This window comes from Chiloscyllium plagiosum, unplaced genomic scaffold, assembly GCF_037043375.1.
Source record: "Chiloscyllium plagiosum isolate Xiang-an unplaced genomic scaffold, Cpla_swu_hap1 HiC_scaffold_12, whole genome shotgun sequence".
NCBI lineage: Eukaryota > Metazoa > Chordata > Chondrichthyes > Orectolobiformes > Hemiscylliidae > Chiloscyllium > Chiloscyllium plagiosum.
The window spans coordinates 91,290,211-91,310,979 of NW_028270150.1; the positions used below are offsets into that span (position 1 = coordinate 91,290,211).

Consider the following 20,769-nt stretch of genomic DNA (forward strand, 5'->3'; position numbering starts at 1 on the left):
GTTGCTCATTGTGTTTGCATTTTGCGGATGCGTGATTTGATCTCCATAATCAAAAAATGCGGCACTGGAAAAGCACAGCTGATTGTGAGGAGCAGCAGAGTCAACTTTTCGAGCATAGGCTCTTCATCAGGAATGATCTACCATAGTCAGTCTGCATTTTGTGCTGTTAATTTTCTACATTTTAGTTCTTTGTCTAATTTACTTGTCATGAGTATCTCTTAGAAGCTGTCCTCCTTAGGTTTGTGCGTTACACAGCATGTGTTGAGTTGTAAGAAGTGTAAGGTGTTGAAATGCTGAAATTAATTTTTGAACTTGCTGAGTAAATAGTAACTTGCGAGCAGACAATTTAGCGAAGACAAAGTTGGGTAAATCTGGTAGTGGTGACAGAAACTTGGTAAGAATGGGAATTTGGTGCTGGAGAGAAGGAAGTGCTCAATAATTTAAAACAAGTAAGTGAAATAACATAACAAGATTTTAATTAACTAGATCTATATTAAAATCAACTTTTGTGGACGATATCAACATTAATGGGGCCCAAATTGTATTAAATGAAAACTTGGATTATTTGAACAATCTAAACGATAAATAGGAGTAAAGGAATTAAATGGAAAGGGAAAGCTAAAAATATATATGTAAATAAACCATAAATAGATGGCACTGTGACAGCTGAGACCAATTCCCTCAAATTCCTGTGGATGTGGGAATTCCAAGACTTTTCACAAATCCTGAATAACACCTTGTGCAAAAAGTGCCTCCAGTGGTTCAAATACGAGCTCTGGGTGTCTTGTCTTGTGATGCTGCTTGAATTTGGAGGCATTTGGAGGTTGTGTTTCCTGTACCCCGCATCCCATGAAGTAGTTACTCTGAGCTTTAGAAACTTCAAAAGAATAGTAAATGAGTAGCTGGGTGGATAGGAAGGTGCCTTTGGGAGTGTGGCACTCAGTAATCCTTTGGGAGTGTGGCACTCATAAAAATTGTTTTCAATACTGGCTATTGGAGAGGGTGAAAATATCTCAGAATAGTGCAGCCTAGAATCCATGGTGCTGTGAGGTGATTACCTGCAACAGGTAGGCACAGCAAAATACAAAGATGCAATGCTGATAGGGGATTCAATACACAGTGGGGATTAAAAGACTCCCCTATGCTGCTTGACAATGACAACAAACACTTGTTGATCTTTAATATATCAATCATCTTAGTGTGCAAACTCATCAACTTCTCTAAAAAGCTGCTTCATCAAAGTCCTCAATTGCATTTCCTGTAATAGAACTTATACAAAACAATGTCTTTTGGAGAGTTGGCACCAGGGCCTGGGTAAGAAGTCATTGTCTCTGATTCTTCTCCTACTTCTGAGCCACCTTAGGCCCAAGTCTCCTAACTTTAACCTTCCTCTTTAAATCCTTAGGGTGCTTGGAATTGAGAACTATAATCACAGTGGGGTTGGACTGCTGTTTGTAGCAGTTTTACACAACTGCGTGCTTTGCTAGCACATATCAGAGTGTCAATCACATTGCTGTGGGTTTGAAATCCATTTAAATCAGACAGCTAAGGATGAAAGTTTTTTTCCTGAAAGAGATTTAATAATTCAGCTGCATTTTTATGGAAATCTAGTCATTTCAAAGTCATCATTTTTGATAGATTTTTCCAAGATTTATTTAAACAGTGAATTTAATTTTGCCAGTTGCTATGGTAGAATTTGAACTCTTGTCTACAGTTCAAAAGTCTAGATTACTAATCCAACAAAGGTTGGATTTTCATCCTTGAGGTGGTAGCAGGAATTGGGAAATTTACTGGCTCTGTAAAAAATGCCTCTAAATGTATTATTTTTGTTCCAGGATGGTGGCTGTGCTTTGGAATCAGGCCTGCAACTGTTGGAAAGGATTGGGGAGCAGGAGCTGCCGGTGGACAGTGGGCTGTTTAAAAAGCTAGTCTCAGTGCTCTGGTACTTTGCCCCAGTTGTACAATTGGTTCTGCTATAACACACTTTTCTTCAATGTGAATTGGCTTTTACGTGATTGAAGAATATAGACCATTATTTGTAGAACGCGAACTTTCCTTACCTGCATTGGTATAATGCAATTCCGGTCCTATTGGTTTAAATGGTATTGCTATGATGTGATTTTCTTATAATGCGGGATTGCAAGGGATTGGAACTATTATACCAGAACAGACTGTAATGAAAACAATAAAAGAGAAAACAACTTTCACTGCTCCCACACATTCCCCATGCCTTCTCTATTGTAAATTTATGTCCCTCAGTCACCCGAATAGTCCTTTAATGCCTTCCATATGAACCAGTGTTGATTAAATAACTCAAAAGGCCTCACAAACTCCATGCCAATCTATGTTCCTCCTGCACTATCCCTGGCCCTTATATATTCCATGCCAATCCATGCCCCTCCATGCCCATCTATGGCAATTTAATGCCAATTATCCAACATATAGTCTCAAAAGAACCATTCGACTCAAATTGTAAATGCCATGTGTGAAAAAGCTTTTATAACTTCCTTAAAAAAAGTTATTTTATGACATATTCATAAAAATGCCAATGTTAAAGTTTAAATTGCCAAATTGAAAAGCACTTGACATCATTTTCTTTTGTGTAAATAAACACTGAGCAATTGAGAATTCAATCTTAGAGACAAAGTTTTCAATCAAGAAATGTTTACCTAGGTGCTTCAACATACTAATGGACAGCTGAGCTTGCCATGTAATCAGGTATTCTGCTTGTCTTCATCCTTCAGGGAAAAGAGAGAGTCAAACAGAAACAAGAGAGAAAAATAAAAACAAATAGAGAGAAAAATATACTGTTTGCATCATTCGAATTTGATTCCTTAAAAATGAATAAACTGAATTGTGAAAGTATACCCTAAAAGGTAACCAGACAAGAAAGCAGGATAGGAGAAAGGGAGGAATGAATTTCACTGAGTGTGAATAGACCTCTTGATTCGTGGCATCCACTTATAATAGGAGGGATGACGGAGTACTAAATACAATAGAGCCAAAAGAAGAATAAGTTTAAGGTTTGAAGATGTCACTCCAACAGGGTAGTGATAGGAGTGAAGGGATTGGAAAGAATGAGAATAGCTAGTGGAATTGTTAATGAGTAAGGAAAACACTGGGGATAAAAGAATGAAAAAAAATCTACAGATGATTAGAGGTATGAGTGAGCAGGCAGTTATTGAGGACAACATTTTCACTTCTTTGTTTGAAATAACTCTGCAGAGGCTGGTATCCCATCATCAAGTCACTCTTTATTTACACATGAATGGTCCTTGATTATAGTACAGATCGTTCTGGTATAACGTGTGTTTCATCAACATGAATTGGCTATAACACAATTTATGTTTTGTGGACTCTGTTTGGGTAACACAAACTTTCTATTGAATGGGTATAGCAATTTTCTATGTCGCAATTTTCTACAGCGTGATTTCTATAGTTGTTTTCCACAGTGCGATTTTCTATAGCGCTAGGTTGCAGAGGAATGCAACTGTTGTATTATAGCAGTATGATCTGTACTGCTTCATAGAGAGTCAGGCACCACAGAATCAGTATTTGACAATCTACAATTTTACGTCAGCTACAGGTCCCTGATTTGACCAGGTTAACAGCGCCAGTCAATGCATTCTATGAGGCTCAGTTGGTTACAATTATGACAAAGTTCACCCAAAATGCATCTCCTTTACTTGCTATTTTATATAACATAGTCCATACCTATCACTTGACATGCATAAGATGATGAGATGGATATAGATATAAAACAAGTAAGCAGAGACACAGGTAGTGAAGCAATGGAGAGAAGAAAGACAGGCAGATACATAAAAGGAAATTCAAACTGACATAAGACCAGACGGTTTGACAAATGTTTATTAAAATTGTAAACCATGTGTTCTTTAAATATTTTATCTGAAGACCAATAAAACTGAAATAAGAGGTCCTTACCCAAACACAATATTAGTAGTCTTTATTAAGTCAGCTTAAGGTTTATAAAATCTAATAACGTTTGCACAAAAGCATCAAAACATTGCTATCAGAACATTTTAAAGATCTGGTGCACTTAACAAAGTTAGGTTTTAACCAGCTTGCCAACAAATTCATTTTCATAATAATTTTCTGCTTTAATTTTAGAAACATTTCCGAACTGAAACTACACCATGCAATATTAATAACATATGCATTGATACACAGTGAAATTCCTCTATCCAAAAAGAAAACATAAACGATGTTAATATTTTTGTTAAAGTAACCAACAAAGGAGCTTTATTTGCTACAAACATTGCCTAGTATAACTTCTGTCATTTTGAACCTCATTCATAACACCAACTTTATTGTTTTAAACATATTAACAGTATTTATTGTTTGTATTTTATATGTTCAATACAGTAAAACTTCCAAATTTTCAGATGGGAGTTATTTATTCTGTAATTCCAAGACACTGTCTCAGGTGTGCTGCAGTTTTTTCCATCTGTTGTATGTCCCATGTCAACTGCCGTTTATTCGACTCAACTTTATTCAATTGACAATATAAACGTTTAAGTATGGCTTCACACCTTTTTTTCTGCACCTTAAGAAATTAAATGATTAATTTTTAGATTGATCCAAATCAAGAGCAATAATTAAACATGTATGCCTTCCAAACTCTTGAGAAATCTGTTTACAGATAAGTGACATATATATGAAGTACTGTGATAAAGTGCAGGAATAATTAGATCAAAGCAAGGGATTTAGAAAGAATTGGAACAAAGGTACAAATATGAGGAACAGGGGATGAGACACATGAGGGAAATAGATGAAGGATGGAAGAAAGTAACAGAGTGAGAAAAAGGGACCAGAGGCAAGGAGCAGGAGGGGCAAAGCCTGTGAGGCACATGCTGATGTGGCATGTAAAAAGTAAAGTAAGACAGGAGGTGGTAGAGACACAGCAGACAAAAAATGGAGTGGGGCAGGTTGAAGGGAAGGAGGGAGACAGAAAACAGAGCAAAAGGAAGAAATAGATGGAGTGAACAAAAGCCAGAAAGCATGGTGCAGAAGAAAAGAATTGGTAAGGAATGGTGTTGTAGCTGCCCTTGGCTGAATGTGATATAAATAGGCGGCTTGTGGTTTTTTAAAAAACTATAACAAAAAAGCTGAAGAAAATTGTATTTGATGTAGCATTTCACGTAGCTCAAATCATGGCCTTCACAGAGAGATCACAAAATGCCTTTGAGAATAACAGCAAACTCTGAGTAAGATGGAGCTAGAATATAGACAGTAAGTCTCCTCTTTTCTGATAAGGTTAGCTCAGATGGAAACCGTCAGATTCAAAATTACCTTTTTAATCTGAAATAGAAAGAAAAAGCTTGACCCACCTTAGATGAGGTCTTTTAAATAATTATAATTGCATATTAGAGTGGAAACATATATTTGCACAATAAGAGTAGTTTTAATATATTAGACACAGGGACATGTAATTAGATTTCTGTAGACAGTCAGTCTTGGATGCAGAGACTAGTTTTGATAAACCCCATTAGAAAACCTTGATAAAAAGCTTTGGTACTAGCTAGTTCGAACTTTGTTATTTAGTATAGATTAGAAGAAAAGCCTGAGCCTACACCAATCAAGATTTTTTAGGTTATTGTCACTACATATTAAATACACCTACATGAATATGATACAACTTAAAATGCAACCAACCAACTAATATTAAAGAAATTCAACTGAATTTCCTTTCAAGAAATAGCAATAGGCAGTAGAGAGGAGCTTTCACTCCATGAGCAGGGAGACCGGAACAACAAAAAAGTATAAATAAGATAACCATGTAAAAGAGTACCAAGTGACAAATAACATAGCAAGAGGGGCAGAAACAACTAGGAAACAGGATAATTATGACATTGTGAGAATAAACAATCATTGCTTCACAATTGAACAGTCTAAAGAATAATGGAAGAAGGACAGAAAAAATTATAAGTCAAGGCTAAGAAAGAGATCATACCCAGTCGAACCTTAATGAATACAAATAAGATTCTTTTAATGACTTGTAAAGCTGTAAAAGTGATTGAATTTCATTCCTATAGATCAAATTTAAATAGATGCTATCTTATTTAGAAAAAGGTAGTATGAAAAGTTTTTAAAGTAATCATAACAAGGTTCAGCCTGGCATCAAACTTCAGTTTTAAACCATCTTGAAGTATGCCCATAGAAGAAGGTGCAAATGACAGAGAGACTGTGTTTATTTGACTTTTAAAACTCGTGGGAGAGGGGCGCCACTCCTGAAATTGGCAGCTTTGCCACAGAATTGTAATATTAGATGTAACTATGTACAACTTTATAAGTATCTTTCTATTAGAGCTATTACAAACTTTATAACAATTGGTAGAAATTAACCTCCCTTCAAATCTTCTGTAACAAGGTTAGCGAGGAATATAAATTGCAAGACAGAATTTGAAAAGTCCTTAGTAATCAGCAAGTATACAGTGCAGCTGGCAAAATCTGGGAAGGAACGTAATAGTCAGTATTGCAATAAGATGTATTGTAAGAGTCCATGAACAGGTGATGGGGGTATGGCAAACATCGCAAGATGATGGGAAGATCTCAGGTTGACCACAAAGTTGTCTAACATTGATTGTGTATTCACAGAATTGCATGTGTCATTAAAGGGGAGATGGCAAGCACCGATGTCAACATTGCATGTAACCATTGTGACATGGTATGTATAAATATCCTGTACTTTATTGGATAGGTAGAGTGTCCTAGAGACCTCTCCTGTGCTGCATTGGTAAGGAGCTTGGAGTAAAGATTGATTTGTGCTGCTGAACACACAACTCAAGACTCCTCTTTAAATAAACCTTTTCCAACAGATGGGGAAGTGGAAAAGGTGTGAAAAGGATAAAAGGTAGTGGAGGGAATGAAGGAATAGAAATGAGAGGTGGAGAAAGGATAAGAATAGGAGAAAGAAAAAAAGAGGGCAGACGGTGAGGAAGATAGTGAGGAGGGAATTAAATGAAAGCATGTGGAGAGGAGGGTTATAGATTGGTGGATGGTTGTAAGGAGTGTAAATGTGAAAGAACCTGGGAAAAAGGAGTAGAAAGGCAGTAGGAGTATACTTAAGAGAAAAATCAGAAGGGCAAAAAGAGGACATAGGATAGCTTTGGAAAATAGGGTTAAGGAGAATCCAAAGGGATTTTATAATTACATTAAGGACAAAAGGGTAACTAGGGAGAGAATAGGGCCCCTCAAAGATCAGCAAAGCAGCCTATGTGTGGAACTTCAGGAGATGGGGAAGATACTAAATGAGTATTTTGTATCAGTGTTTACTGTGAAGAGGGACATGGAAGACATAGAATGTGGGGAGATAGATGGTGACACCTTGCAAAATATCCACTTCCAGAGGAGATGGTGCTGGATATCTTAAAACGCAGACAGGTGGATAAATCCCCAGAGCCTGGTCAGGTGTACCCCAGAACTTTGTGGGAGCTGGGGAAGTGATTGTTGAGCCCTTTGCTGAGATATCTGGGTCATTCACAGTCACAGATGAGGAGCCAGAACACTGGAGGTTGGCTTACACAATGCCACTATTTAAGAAAAGTGGTAAGGAAAAGTCACAGAACTCTAGACCGGTAAGCCTGACATCGGTGGTGGGCAAGTTGTTGGAGGGAATTCTGTGGACAGGATTTATGTGTATTTAGAAAGGCAAGGACTGATTAGGGATAGTCAACATGGCTTTGTATGTGCGAAATCATGTATCACTAACTTGACTAAATCTTTTGAAGAAGTAACAAAGAGGACTGATGAGGACAGAGCAGTAGATGTTATCTATATGAATTTCAGTAAGGCGTTTGACAAGGTTCCTCATGGTTGCCTAGTTATCAAGGTTAGATTTCATGGAATACAGGGAGAACCAGTCACTTGGATACAAAACTGGATCGAAGGTAGAAGACAGTGGGTGGTGGTGGAGGGTTGCCCTTCAGACTGGAGGCCTGTGGCTAGTGGTGTGCAACAAGGATCAGCGTTGGGTCCACTGCTTTTAATCATATATATAAATGATTTGTATGTGAACATAGAGGTATAGTTAGCAGGTTTGCGGATGACACCAAAATTGGAGGTGTAGTGGACAATGAAGGAGGTTACCTCAGAGTACAATAGGATCTTGATCAGATGGGCCAATGAGCTGAGGATGGCAGATGGAGTTTAATTTAGATAAACGTGAGGTACTACAGTTTGGAAAGGCAAATCAGAGCAGGACTTATAAACTTAATGGTAAGACCCTGGGGAATGTTGCTGAATAAAGAGACCTTGGAGTGCAGGTTCATAGTTCATTGAAAATGGAGTCGCAGATAGATAGGATAGTGAAGAAGTCATTTGATATGCTTTCCTATTTTGGTCAAAGCATGGAGTATATGAGTTGGGAGATCATGTTGTGGCTTTTGGAATATTGTGAGCAATTCTGCTCTCCTTCCTATCTGAAGGATGTTGTGAAACTTGAAAGGGTTCAGAAAAGATTCACAAGGGTGTTAGGAAAAAGTGAAGGGCTTATGCCTGAAAAGCTGATTCTCCTGCTTCTCGGATGCTGCCTGACCTGCTGTGCTTTTCCAGCACAGGGATCTAAGGGGCAACCTTTTCACACAGAGGGTGGTGCGTGTATGGTATGAGCTGCCAGAGGAAGTGGTGGAGGCTGGTTCAATTATAATATTTGAAAGCACCTGGTTGGGTATATGAATAGGCAGTGTTTAGAGAGATATGGGTGGATAGGTTAGGATGTCTGGTCAGCATGGATGAGTTCAACTGAAGGATCTGTTTACATGCTGTACATCTCTATGACTCTATGACTCAAAATAGGATGACAAGGTCACAGAGTCATATTCTGTAACTAAGGATTGTAGCTAGATATCTAAGATGGTGCTGTAAGTAGCAATGTATAAACTTTTCACTTTACTCATTTGAATACATGTGACAACGAAGCTAATTCAATTCAATTCAATTCATCGTATACTCTTTGAGCTGCGGGTCTAATTGCTTGGGACACCTCCACATCTGCACCAGCAGTAACAGCCGTGCTATCCAATTTAATTTCCTGTACAATCTGCCTCACTCTTAACTCTCCCAAGAAAGCAGAAAGAATCAAGCCAGGTGGTGGGCTGTCTGGCATCAGGCTCCTCACCTGAGAGGAGAGCATCTTGACTCTGACCACCTCTGGTGGCTGACTGACTGTGTTCCAGTGTCCCTGGACTAATATCAGAATTTGCTTTTTTCAATGCACTGGGACCCCCTCAATGAAGGCTATCCTCTACAACTTTCCTGAGGCCTGCTGACCACCATGACAAACTTTCTGCCTTTGACTCAGAGCTTAAATGGCACACCTTGACAGAACTAACATGAGCCTAGTAGCTCTGGCTGAGGGGGCAGAGCACACAAAAGCAAGGCAGTTCAAGGCAGGGATGCTGGGAGTATCCAGGTAGGCACAGAGTAAGTGAGTGAAGAGCCTGCAGATACATGAGTTAGATGTGTTCCTGAGCACACAGCATCCTTGCTGCAGCATTACAATTACAGTTGCCAGTGCAGTCTAAGATGTAGCATTAAAACGCACAAGCATTCTCTATTGATTGTAGATGTGTTCATGAGGTTTGAGAGGCTGGCACACATCAAATGTCATTGCTTGTGGACCTGGGGTGCCTGTGGCAAATGGTGCCTGAGATATTGGAGCCCGGTGTCCAAGATAATGAACGCACTAGGTATGCACTCTGAATTCCATACTGAGATAACTTAATGTCCGGCTAGTTTGGTGCATTTGTAAGTGAGGATGCTAGTACTAATGAGACAAGTTAAAAGGCATTTACCAGGCAATAATCCCCTTTAAGTGGCAACTTGGTGTTGCTGAGGAAGAAATTCACCACATTACTTGTCAAATAATAGGAAGTAATGCAAAATGCTCCAGATATTGAGCTACATCTCAAAGTCTCGCATGATTATGCCAGAAATCTCACCATGACAATGCTATTTCAGACCCTTAAAAAATTCTGCCCATAATGTTTGGTTACATGGCCAATACTGCTAATACCGAACCAGAATGGTTTAGAAGACCAAAGTTAGCACTACACAATAGAAGATAGATTGTGGTTTTGCATACTTAGTCTGTAGATAGCTAGCCTCTTTAGCCTCTTTTGTGAAGCATTGATTAGATATACAAGAAATCTAGAGATCTATTGATTCTGTGTTTCGGGTGGACTTTGCATAATGGCAGATAGGGATTCCATACTGATATTTTGGATTGGCATGTCCATTCTTGGAGACATTCCCATTCATGTAACTGAAATAGAACTTTTTGGGGGCTTGAGATAGTCTATGGTCAATTAAGCAACGGGTTCCTCATACTTGGCAGCCATGTTAACAACTCATTGGTGTGTATTTTAAAATATAAAAGACACTTCCAGTTACAGGGTATGAAGCTGGGAATTTGGTGAGTGAGGGAATCCAATGAGGAGGGGAAAGAGGTCCTATGTTCATTTTAAAATTTTGTTTGCATCCACAAGAGTTGGGGTTAAAAATGGCATGAGCGACAACAAAGGGCTAGAGGGAGCTCATGTCTGTAAAATGCTCAACTGCATCTGGAGAAAAATAAAAAGCGACATCAAAATGAAGCAGGTAAATGATTAGTTGGTGAGTACTTTACCATTTTGCTCAGCTTTCTTTTAAAGCTCAGAAACTGTATTAGTATTTGTAAAATTATATTAATAAGCTTTACTCATTGTAATAAAACTTGAATGATAGAGTTTATTAATAAAAATAAATGATATCACAAAATAAAGATGGGCAAACAGCACGTGTGTTGTCGCCACAGCATGTTGCAGCTCCTGCATGCCACTGTAACTTAGGACAAATTTGTCTGTAATAAGTCTGTGCAGCTTGAGGAAGTTTGGCTCAGAGTTGAGTTGCAGGCAGAACTACAGACACTTCAATGCATCAGGGAGGGGGAAAAGTTACCAAGAATCTTCATTCCTGGAGATGGTCACACTGTTTAAGAGATAGTTTCTCCTTTGGTTAATAGAAGGAGGATGTGACTGCAAAGGATATGGGAACTCTGAAGGCTGGGGTGGAGATGCTTCAGCTTTTGCAATTGTTCAACGGGTTTGAGGTTCTTGCACTCCGTGTGGATAAAAACAGTGAGTGCACGGAGGGTAAGCAGACACAGCATGATACCAAGCACAGGAAAACATTCAAGCAGGGGATTTAACATGAACATAGTAGTTGTAGCTGACCGCTTAGTCAAAAAAATAGACATGGTCCTCTGTAATCAAGAGTGAGAGTCCAGATGTCTGTGTTGCCTGCCTGGTGCCTGTGTTTGGGACATCCTAGCAGAGATATTTGTAACATCTCTGTTAGAAATAACCACAAGTGAGGTTTCACAAACTTGATTAATTTTTTTGAGAATGTAACTAAAAAGATACATAAGGGCAGAGCAGGAGACATTGTCTCCATGGACTCAGTAAAGCCTTTGACAAGGTTCCGCATGGTAGCCTGATTAGTAAAATTAAATCAAATGGGATTCGGGGACAGATTGCCAACTGGATACAAAATTGGCTTGATGGTAGGACATGGAGGGTAGTGGTAGAGATTATTTTTTGGATTAGACACTTGTGACCAGCGGTGTTCCGCAGGAATCATTGCTGGGTCTACTGTTGTTTGTCATTTATATTAACGATTTCGATGAGAAATTTTGGAGGTATGGTTGGCAAGTTTGCGGATGACACCAAGATTGACGGTATAGTCAAGAGTGAGAAAAGTTACAAAAGGCTCTTGATCACTTGGGAAAATGGGCTGAGAAGTGGCAGATGGAATTTCATTTCCATAAATGTGAGGTAATGCATTTTGATAAAACAAACAAGGGCAAGACTTATACAGTTAACGGTGGGGCCCTGGGTAGTGTTGTTGAACAGAGAGACCTAAGGGCTCGGTACATAAACTTTTGAAAATTGTGTCACAGTTAGACAGAGTGGTTATGAAGGTGTTTATCTTCGAGGAGAAAGTGAGGACTGCAGATGCTGGAGATCAGAGCTGAAAATGTGTTGCTGGAAAAGTGCAGCAGGTCAGGCAGCATCCAAGGAACAGGAGAATCGACGTTTCGGGCATAAGCCCGAATTCCTGAAGAAGGGCTTATGCCCGAAACGTCGATTCTCCTGACCCTTGGATGCTGCCTGACCTGCTGCGCTTTTCCAGCAACACATTTTCAGCTATGAAGGTGTTTAGCACACTCGCCTTCATTGCTCAGACCATTGAGTATAGGAGCTGGGACATCATGTTGAGGTTATACAGGACATTGGTGAGGCCACTTTTGGAGTATTGCATTCAGTTCTGGTCGCCCTGCTTTAGGAAGGTTATTATTAAATTGGAAACGGTGCAGAAAAGATTTCCAAGGATGTTATCAGGACTGAAGGATTTGAGTTATAAGGAGAGGCTGGATAGGCTGGGATGTTTTTCACAGGAATGTAGGAAATTGAGGGGTGACCTCATAGAAGTTTATAAAATAATGAAGGGCATAGACAAAGTGAATAGCGAACGTATTTTCCCTAAAGTTGGGGAGTTCAAAACTAAGGGGCATATTTTTAAGGTGAGAGGAGGAAGATTTAAAAGGGACCTGACGGACAACTTTTTCACAGAGAGGATGATTTGTATGCGGAATTAACTACCAATGTAAATGGTAGATGCAGATAAAGTTACAACATTCAAAAGGCATTTGGACAGGTACATGAATAGGAAAGATATACAGGGATATCAGCCAAACTCAGGCAAGTGGTACTAGTTTAGTTTGGGAAACTTGTTCAGCATGGATGAGTCGGATCGAAGGGTCTGTTTCTGTGCTATATGACTCTATTGGCACTAGGCTGGAGGGGAATGTACAGTTGGAAGGAACGATTCAGTACTCATGATTCAATGATGAGTAGATATCAATGACCATAGGCAGAACTAGGAGGAGATTCTGCTGAGGGAGTATAAACAGCTATGGACTAAATTAAGAAAAGTAAAACCTCAGAGGCTTATTGAAAAATGAGCAAACAGGCAAAGAGTAAATATAACTGGAGAGTTTCAAGATTAGTGTGGGAGAAACAGATTTTGATTACTGGGCACGAGCACTAGTACTGGCAAAAAAGGGAGGCGATATGTTGGGATGCTCTTCAGAATCATGTTGGGATCAGTTTTCTTGTGAATCATATAACTAGGGCAATAGTGAGGGCTTTAACCTAAGCAATGGGGTGAGGGACCAAGTTTTGGAAGATTTCATTAATTAAAAGGAGAAGGTAAAGCAACAGAGTTAGTTAGCAAAAAGGGAAGCGCCAAGGACCCGGGTTCGATTCCCACCTCGGATGACTGTCTGCGTGCAATTTGCACATTCTCCCCGTGTCTGCGTGGGTTTCCTCTGGGTGCTCCGGTTTCCTCCCACAATCCAAAGATGTGCAGGTCAGGTGAATTGGCCATGCTAAATTGACCATGGTATTAAGTGCATTAGTCAGGGGTCAATATCGGGTAGGGGAATGGGTCTGGGTAGGTTACTCTTCAGAGGGTTGGTGTGGACCTGTTGAGCCAAAGGGCCTGTTTCCATACTGTAGGGAATCTAATCTAATCTAATCTATCTAAAATTTGACTAGATGGGTTAAAGTGTACAAAGAGAACGGTGTGACCGTAGATCAGGTGGGAGATTTCAAAAACAGCAAAATGACAGATGTGACAAGGTATTTGCACAGGGGCTGAATGGCCTAATCCTTTTCCAACTTGTATGTTTCATTTATATGACACACAGCTTTACATCCACTCTACTTCGAGACGAGATTCCTCTCTTGACCCAACCACCAGTGTGACTTAAAGAGACTAACAGCTGCATATAGGTTTATTGCTGGTTTATTTCTTCTGGTAGCTGCAGCAATTTTAGATACATGAACAAGGTGTTGAAGAAGGGATAAGGAAGAAGGGGAGAAAGATTCTTAGCAGGAGGGCAAAACTACAGGAGATATTTAGTGTGCTGATTTATTTGCAAGAACAGATTGCAGGAGTGTTGTGATGACTGGGAAGTCATTTATATAATGGTATTCTCAGACATGCTGTCAGTAGTTTAGGTTCAATGCAGCAAACTGAGAATACATGATAAGAGTCAGAGTGCAGCTACAGGTTGGAGTTGAGACCACTGACCTCAGAAACAGAGAATTGCTAGCATTTGGGAGAGTGGTGCAGTTGTAGTGTCCCTACCTCTGAGCTAGGTTCAAGTCCCACTGCTCCAGAGGTGTGTAATAACATCTCTGAACAGGTTGCTTAGAAAATATGTAATGAGCTTACATCATGATACTAAACCTTGACCAATCATATATAAGCACAGCAAGAGCTTCTGTTGACTTTGGCAATTTGCCTACTGACTTCTGCAGCTTTAAATAAGTTGGTGGTTAAGAAGTTAAAATGTATGGTCATTGTGACAGTACAGGAAAACAAAATCACATGGCCGTGTAGATTGTAGCCATTACTGTTAGATGTTGCGCAAGTCTATAGCAGCCTCTCTGAAAAAGTATAGTTCCCCTGCGCTCTGCTCCTCACATAATTCCAGGCATGTGACTCAAGGACTATAATCACTATTGGCTGGGGAAACCCTGTGGGCAGTCCCCCTGTGCATAGTTCACTAAGAGATCCAAAGCCGAGTGCTCTTTCAGCTATGTTTATTTAACCAGACTACTGCCACCAGGATAGCATTGACTTCCAGCTCTGAACTTTCTCAGGATGTACCAGGAGAATGATGTTCAAAGAAGTAGTCTCCAAAGTTCCCTGTGAAAATGTAATCAATGTAAATGTGATGATTGGTACAGTAAATAGATACCAACGATCTGAAATTTTACAGGGGATATCCTCTCTAAACGCCACTTCTTATCACTGTTTGAAAGCTGTTGCATCCACTATAATTGAATGGGTCTAGTCCTGCCCAGTACTTCCATTCTGACATGCTAATATGAAGTTTGGGTTTTGCTGCAGACTGCTGTTTGCTTCAGATAAATCCCTTGGTCACCCTTCAAATCTCTGTCCTAACATAGCGATGGGTAAGGAATAGTGGGAGTAGAGCGGTAAATTGATCACTGTGATTTTGAAGTCTTTCTTAACTCACTTCCAACAGCAGAGGGAAAACTTTTCTAATTAAAGGAATAAATCACACCGCCAATGTTTTTGTTAAAGTCTTTTACTTGGTAAAGTTATCTGCAACAAAATAAACTTTACATGGAAGGTGTGATCTCTAATAGTCATTGAGATGTACACCATGGAAACAGACTCTTCGTTCTAACTCGTCCATGCCGGCCAGATAGCCTAAGTCAATAGCCCCATTTGCCAGCATTTGGCCCATATCCCTCTAAACCTTTACTATTCATGTGCCCATCTAGATGCCTTTTAAATGTTGTAATTCTATCAGCCTCCAACGCTTCATTTGGCAGCTCATTCCATACACGCACCACCCTCTGCATGAAAAAGTTATCCCTTAGGTACCTTTAAATCTTTCCTCTTTCACCTTAAACCTATGCCCTCTCGTTTGGACTCACTCACCCTGGGGAAAGGTCCTTGTCTATTTACCCTATCCTTGTCCCTTATGATTTTATAAACCTCTTTAAGGTCACCCTCACAACCTCTGATGCTCTAGGGAAAACAGCCCAGCCTACTCAGCTTCTCCCGGTAGCTCAAACCCTCCAACCGTGGCAACATCCTTGTAAATCTTTTCTGAACCTTTTGAAGTTTCACAATATCCTTCCTACAGCAGGGAGACCAAAATTGCATGCATTATTTCAAAAATGGCTGAACCAATGTCCAGTACAGTAGCAACATGACCTCCTAACTCCTGTGCTAAATGCACAAACACTAATGGCAAGCATACCAAACACCTTCTTCACCATCTGATCTACATGTGACTCCACTTTCAAGGAACTATAAACCTGCAGGCCAAGGCCTCTTTGTTCAACAACACACCCCAGGATTTTACCATTAATTGTACAAGTCGTGCTCTAAAGTCTTTCCAAAACGCAGCACCTCTTATTTATCTAAATTAAATTCCATCTGCCACTCCTCGGCCCATTGATCAAGACCTTGTTGTACACTGAGGTAACCTTCTTCACTGTCCACTACACCTCCAATTTTGTAGTCAAATGCAAAACTTACTAACTATACGTCCTATGTTCACATCCAAATCATTTATATAAATGACGAAAAGCAGTGGACCAAGCACCGATCCTAGTCGCAGACAGCTGATCACAGGCCTCCAGTCTGAAAAACAATCGCCCATCTTCTACCTTTGAACCTGTTCTGTATCCAAATGGTTAGTTCTCCCTGTGTGCTATGTGAATGTTGCATACATAAATTTTGTCCCTCCAAGGCAGACTTGTATTTCACGGCTCAGGGATGGGCAGGACTGGCAACTTAACGTTCCAGGATACAAATGCTACAGGAAGGATAGAATGGGAGGCAAGAGAGGAGGGGGAGTGGCATTTTTGATAAGGGATAGCATTACAACTGTGCTGAGGGAGGATATTCCCAGAAATACATCCGGGGAAGTTATTTGGGTGGAACTGAGAAATAAGAAAGGGATGATCACCTTATTGGGATTTTATTATAGACCCCCTAATAGTTAGAGGCAAATTGAGAAACAAACTTGTAGGGAGATCTCAGCTATCTGTAAGAATAATAGGGTAATTATGGTAGGGGATTTTAACTTTCCAAACATCGACGGGGACTGCCATAGTGCTAAAGGTTTAGATGGAGAGGAATTTCTGAAGTACGTACAAGACAATTTTCTGATTCAGTATGTGGATGTACCTACCAGAGAAGGTGCAAAACTTGACCTACTCTTGGGAAGTAAGGCAGGGCAGGTGACTGAGGAGTCAGTGGGGGAGCACTTTGGGGCCAACGACCATAATTCTATTCGTTTTAAAATAGTGATGGAAAAGGATAGACCAGATCTAAAAGTTGAAGTTCTACATTGGAGAAAGGCCAATTTTGATGGTATTAGGCAAGAACTTTCAAAAGCTGATTGGAGGTAGATGTTCACAGGTAAAGGGATGGCTGGAAAATGGGAAGCCTTCAGAAATGAGATAACAACAATCCAGAGAAAGTATATTCCTGTCAGGGTGAAAGGGAAGGCTGGTAGGTATAGGGATTGCTGGATTACGAAAGAAATTGAGGGTTTGGTTAAGAAAAAGAAGGAAGCATATATCAGGTATAGACAGGATAGATCGAGTGAATCCTTAGAAGAGTATAAAGGAAGTAGGAGTATACTTAAGAGGGAAATCAGGAGGGCAAAAAGGGGACATAAGATAGCTTTGGCAAATAGAATTAAGGAGAATCCAAAGGATTTTTACAAATATATTAAGGACAAAAGAGTAACTAGGGAGAGAATAGGGCCCTCAAAGATCAGCAAGGCGGCCTTTGCGTGGAGCCACAGAAAATGGGAGAGATACAAAATGAATATTTTACATCAGTATTTAGTGTGGAAAAAGATATGAAAGATATAGACTGTAGGGAAATAGATGGTGACATCTTGCAAAATGTCCAGATTACAGAGGAGGAAGTGCTGGATGTCTTGAAATGGGTAAAGGTGGATAAATCCCCAGGACCTGATCAGGTGTACCCGAGAACTCTGTGGGAAACTAGAGAAGTGATTGCTGGGCCTCTTGCTGAGATATTTGTATCATCGATAGTCACAGGGGAGGTGCCAGAAGACTGGAGGTTGGCAAACATGGTGCCATTGTTTAAGAAGGGCGGTAAAGATATGCCAGGGAACTATAGACCAGTGAGCCTGACCTCGGTGGTGGGAAAGTTGTTGGAGGGAATCCTGAGGGACAGGATGTACATGTATTTGGAAAAGCAAGGACTGATTAGAAATAGTCAACATGGCTTTGTGCATGAGAAATCATTTCTCACAAACTTGATTGAGTTTTTTGAAGAAGTAACAAAGAAGATTGATGAGGACAGAGCAGGAGATGTGATCTATATGGACTTCAGTAAGGTGTTCGACAAGGTTCCCCATGGGAGACTGATTAGCAAGGTTAGATCTCATGGAATACAGAACTGGCTCAAAGGTAGAAGACAGAGGGTGGAGGGTTGTTTTTCAGACTGGAGGCCTGTGACCAGTGGAGTGCCACAAGGATCAGTGCTGGGTCCTCTACTTTTTGTCATTTACATAAATGATTTGGATGCGAGCATAAGAGGTACAGTTAGTAAATTTGCAGATGACACCAAAATTGGAGGTGTAGTGGGCAGCAAAGAGGATTACCTCAGATTACAACAGGATCTGGACCAGATTGTCCAATGGGCTGAGAAGTGGCAGATGGAGTTTAATTCAGATAAATGCGAGGTGCTGCATTTTGGGAAAGCAAATCTTAGCAGGGCTTATACACTTAATGGTAAGGTCTTAGGGAGTGTTGCTGAACAAAGAGACCTTGGAGTGCAGGTTCATAGCTCCTTGAAAGTGGAGTTGCAGGTAGATAGGATAATGAAGAAGGTGTTTGGTATACTTTCCTTTATTGGTCAGAGTATTGAGTATAGGAGTTGGGAGGTCATGCTGCGGCTGTACAGGACATTGGTTAGGCCACTGTTGGTATATTTCGTGCAATTCTGTCTCCTTCCTATCGGAAAGATGTTGTGAAACTTGAAAGGGTTTAGAAAATATTTACAAGGTTGTTGTCAGGGTTGGAGGATTTGAGCTATAGGGAGAGGCTGAATAGGCTGGGGCTGTTTTCCCTGGTCCGTCGGAGGCTGAGGAGTGACCTTATAGAGGTTTACAAAATTGTGAGGGGCATGGATAGGATAAATAGGCAAAGTCTTTTCCCTGGGGTTGGGGAGTCCAGAACTAGAGGGCATAGGTTGAGAGTGAGAGGGGAAAGATATAAAAGAGACCTAAGGGGCAACTTTTTCACGCAGAGGGTGGTACGTGTATGGAATGAGCTGCCAGAGGAAGTGGTGGAGGCTGGTACAATTGCAACATTTAAGAGGCATTTGGATGGGTATATGATTAGGAAGAGTTTGGAGGGATATGGGCCAGGTGCTGGCAGGTGGGACTAGATTGGGTTGGGATATCTGGTTGGTATGGACGGGTTCGACCGAAGGGTCTGTATCCATGCTGTACATCTCTATGACTCTATGACAATAAAACAAGGTTTGTGTGATGTGCAGCAATTATAATTTGTAGTCTTTTTCTTTCTTTTTATGAAATCTGAGTCTTTAACATAATTTCCTAATTTTCTTCTCACCACCCGTTGGCAAACCTTATCATTCATGACTTGGAGATGCCAGTTTTGGACTGGGGTGTACAAAGTTAAAAATCACACAACACCAGGTTATAGTCCAACAGGTTTATTTGGACGCACTAGCTTTTGGAGCACTGCTCATTTATCAGGTAGTTGTGGAGTATAAGATTGAAAGACACAGAGTTTATAGCAAAAATTTACAGTGTGATGTAACTGAAATTATATATTGAAAAAGATCTGGATTGTTTGTTAAATCTCTCATCTTTTAGAATTACCATGCTGGTTTCAGTTCTTTCATGTGTAAATTGCGAAACCTTTTTAAAAAGTTACATTCTCAAGTGAACTTTAACAATTGGTGTCATGTCGGCCCAGATAATGCATTGGAGGTGTGAGCTTCCCTGTGTGAGACTGTCTGTGTCACAATTGTCAGACTGATTGTAATCTAAAAAATGGATTTACAGATTCCTACATGGATTCATGCAGTTTTTGAGGAAAGTAAAATGTTCACCTGCAAGTACAAATTCACCCCACGAATGTATATGTGTATTTGTGCATGTGTGCGTATGTGCGCGCATGTTGGGGGGTTATGACTGTCTGTGAGAGAGTGTGTGTATGGTGTGAGTGTGAGTGTAAAGGGGTATAGGTCTGTGAGAGGGTGTGTACGTATGAGTATGGGAGTGTATGTCTGAGCTTATAAGAGAGGGTCTGCATGTGTGTGTGTGTGTGTAAGTATGTGTGTGCAGGAGTGTGTGTGTGTGTGCCTGTCTGTGGATGTGTATAGTGCAATGGGGTCACCTGTAGTGTGACAACTGAGGCCATCCCCATGGGTAGCGAACGTGGCATCCCCGAAGGTCCGACCGCTGAAGTGTTCTGCGACTGGGAGGGAACAATCCTGTCTGTTGATTGTTGTGCGTTGTCCATTCTTCTGTTGCCGTAGCCTGTGCTTGGTCTCACCAATGTACAATGCCTTGGGGCATCCTTGCCTGAAGTGCATGAGATAGACAACGTTGGCTGAGTCACATGAGAACCTGCCACATACATGGTGGGAGGTATCCCCATGCGTAACGGTGGTATCAGTGTCGACATTTTGACACGTCTTGCAGCGTCTACCGTGACAAGGTTGTATGGTGTTGTCCTGAAAGCTGGGCAGTTTGCTACGAACAATAATCTGTTTGAGGTTTGGTGGTTGTATAAAGGTGAGAAGTAGAGGTGTGGGAAGGTCTTGGCGAGGTGGTCATTCTTATTGATAATGTGTTGCAGGCTGCAAAGAACATGGTGTCATTTTTTGGCACCTGGGAAGTACTGGACAACCAAGAGTACCCTGTCGGATGCAGCGCATATCTTTCTCCTGAGGAGGTCATTACGGTTCCTCACTGTGGCATGTCGGAACTGGCGGTCGATGAGTTGAGCGTCATACCCCATTCTTATGAGGGCATCCTCGAGTACTTCCAGCTGCCCATCATGTTCCTCCTCATCTGAACAGATCCTGTGCATGCGTAGAGCTTGTCCATAGGGGATGGCTGTTTCAGGTGGAAACTGG

At 40.6% G+C, this 20,769-nt stretch overlaps 1 protein-coding gene across 1 annotated transcript in view; it reads right to left on the reverse strand.

Moving 5' to 3' along the window:
- Positions 1-4,414: 4,414 nt before the first annotated feature.
- ccdc122 (coiled-coil domain containing 122) overlaps positions 4,415-20,769 on the reverse strand; it is a 56,902-nt gene continuing 40,547 nt past the window's right edge. The window contains exon 4 of the mRNA XM_043701505.1: positions 4,415-4,564. Within this exon, the coding sequence (XP_043557440.1) occupies positions 4,415-4,564 (150 nt within the window). The remainder of the gene's footprint in view (positions 4,565-20,769) is intronic.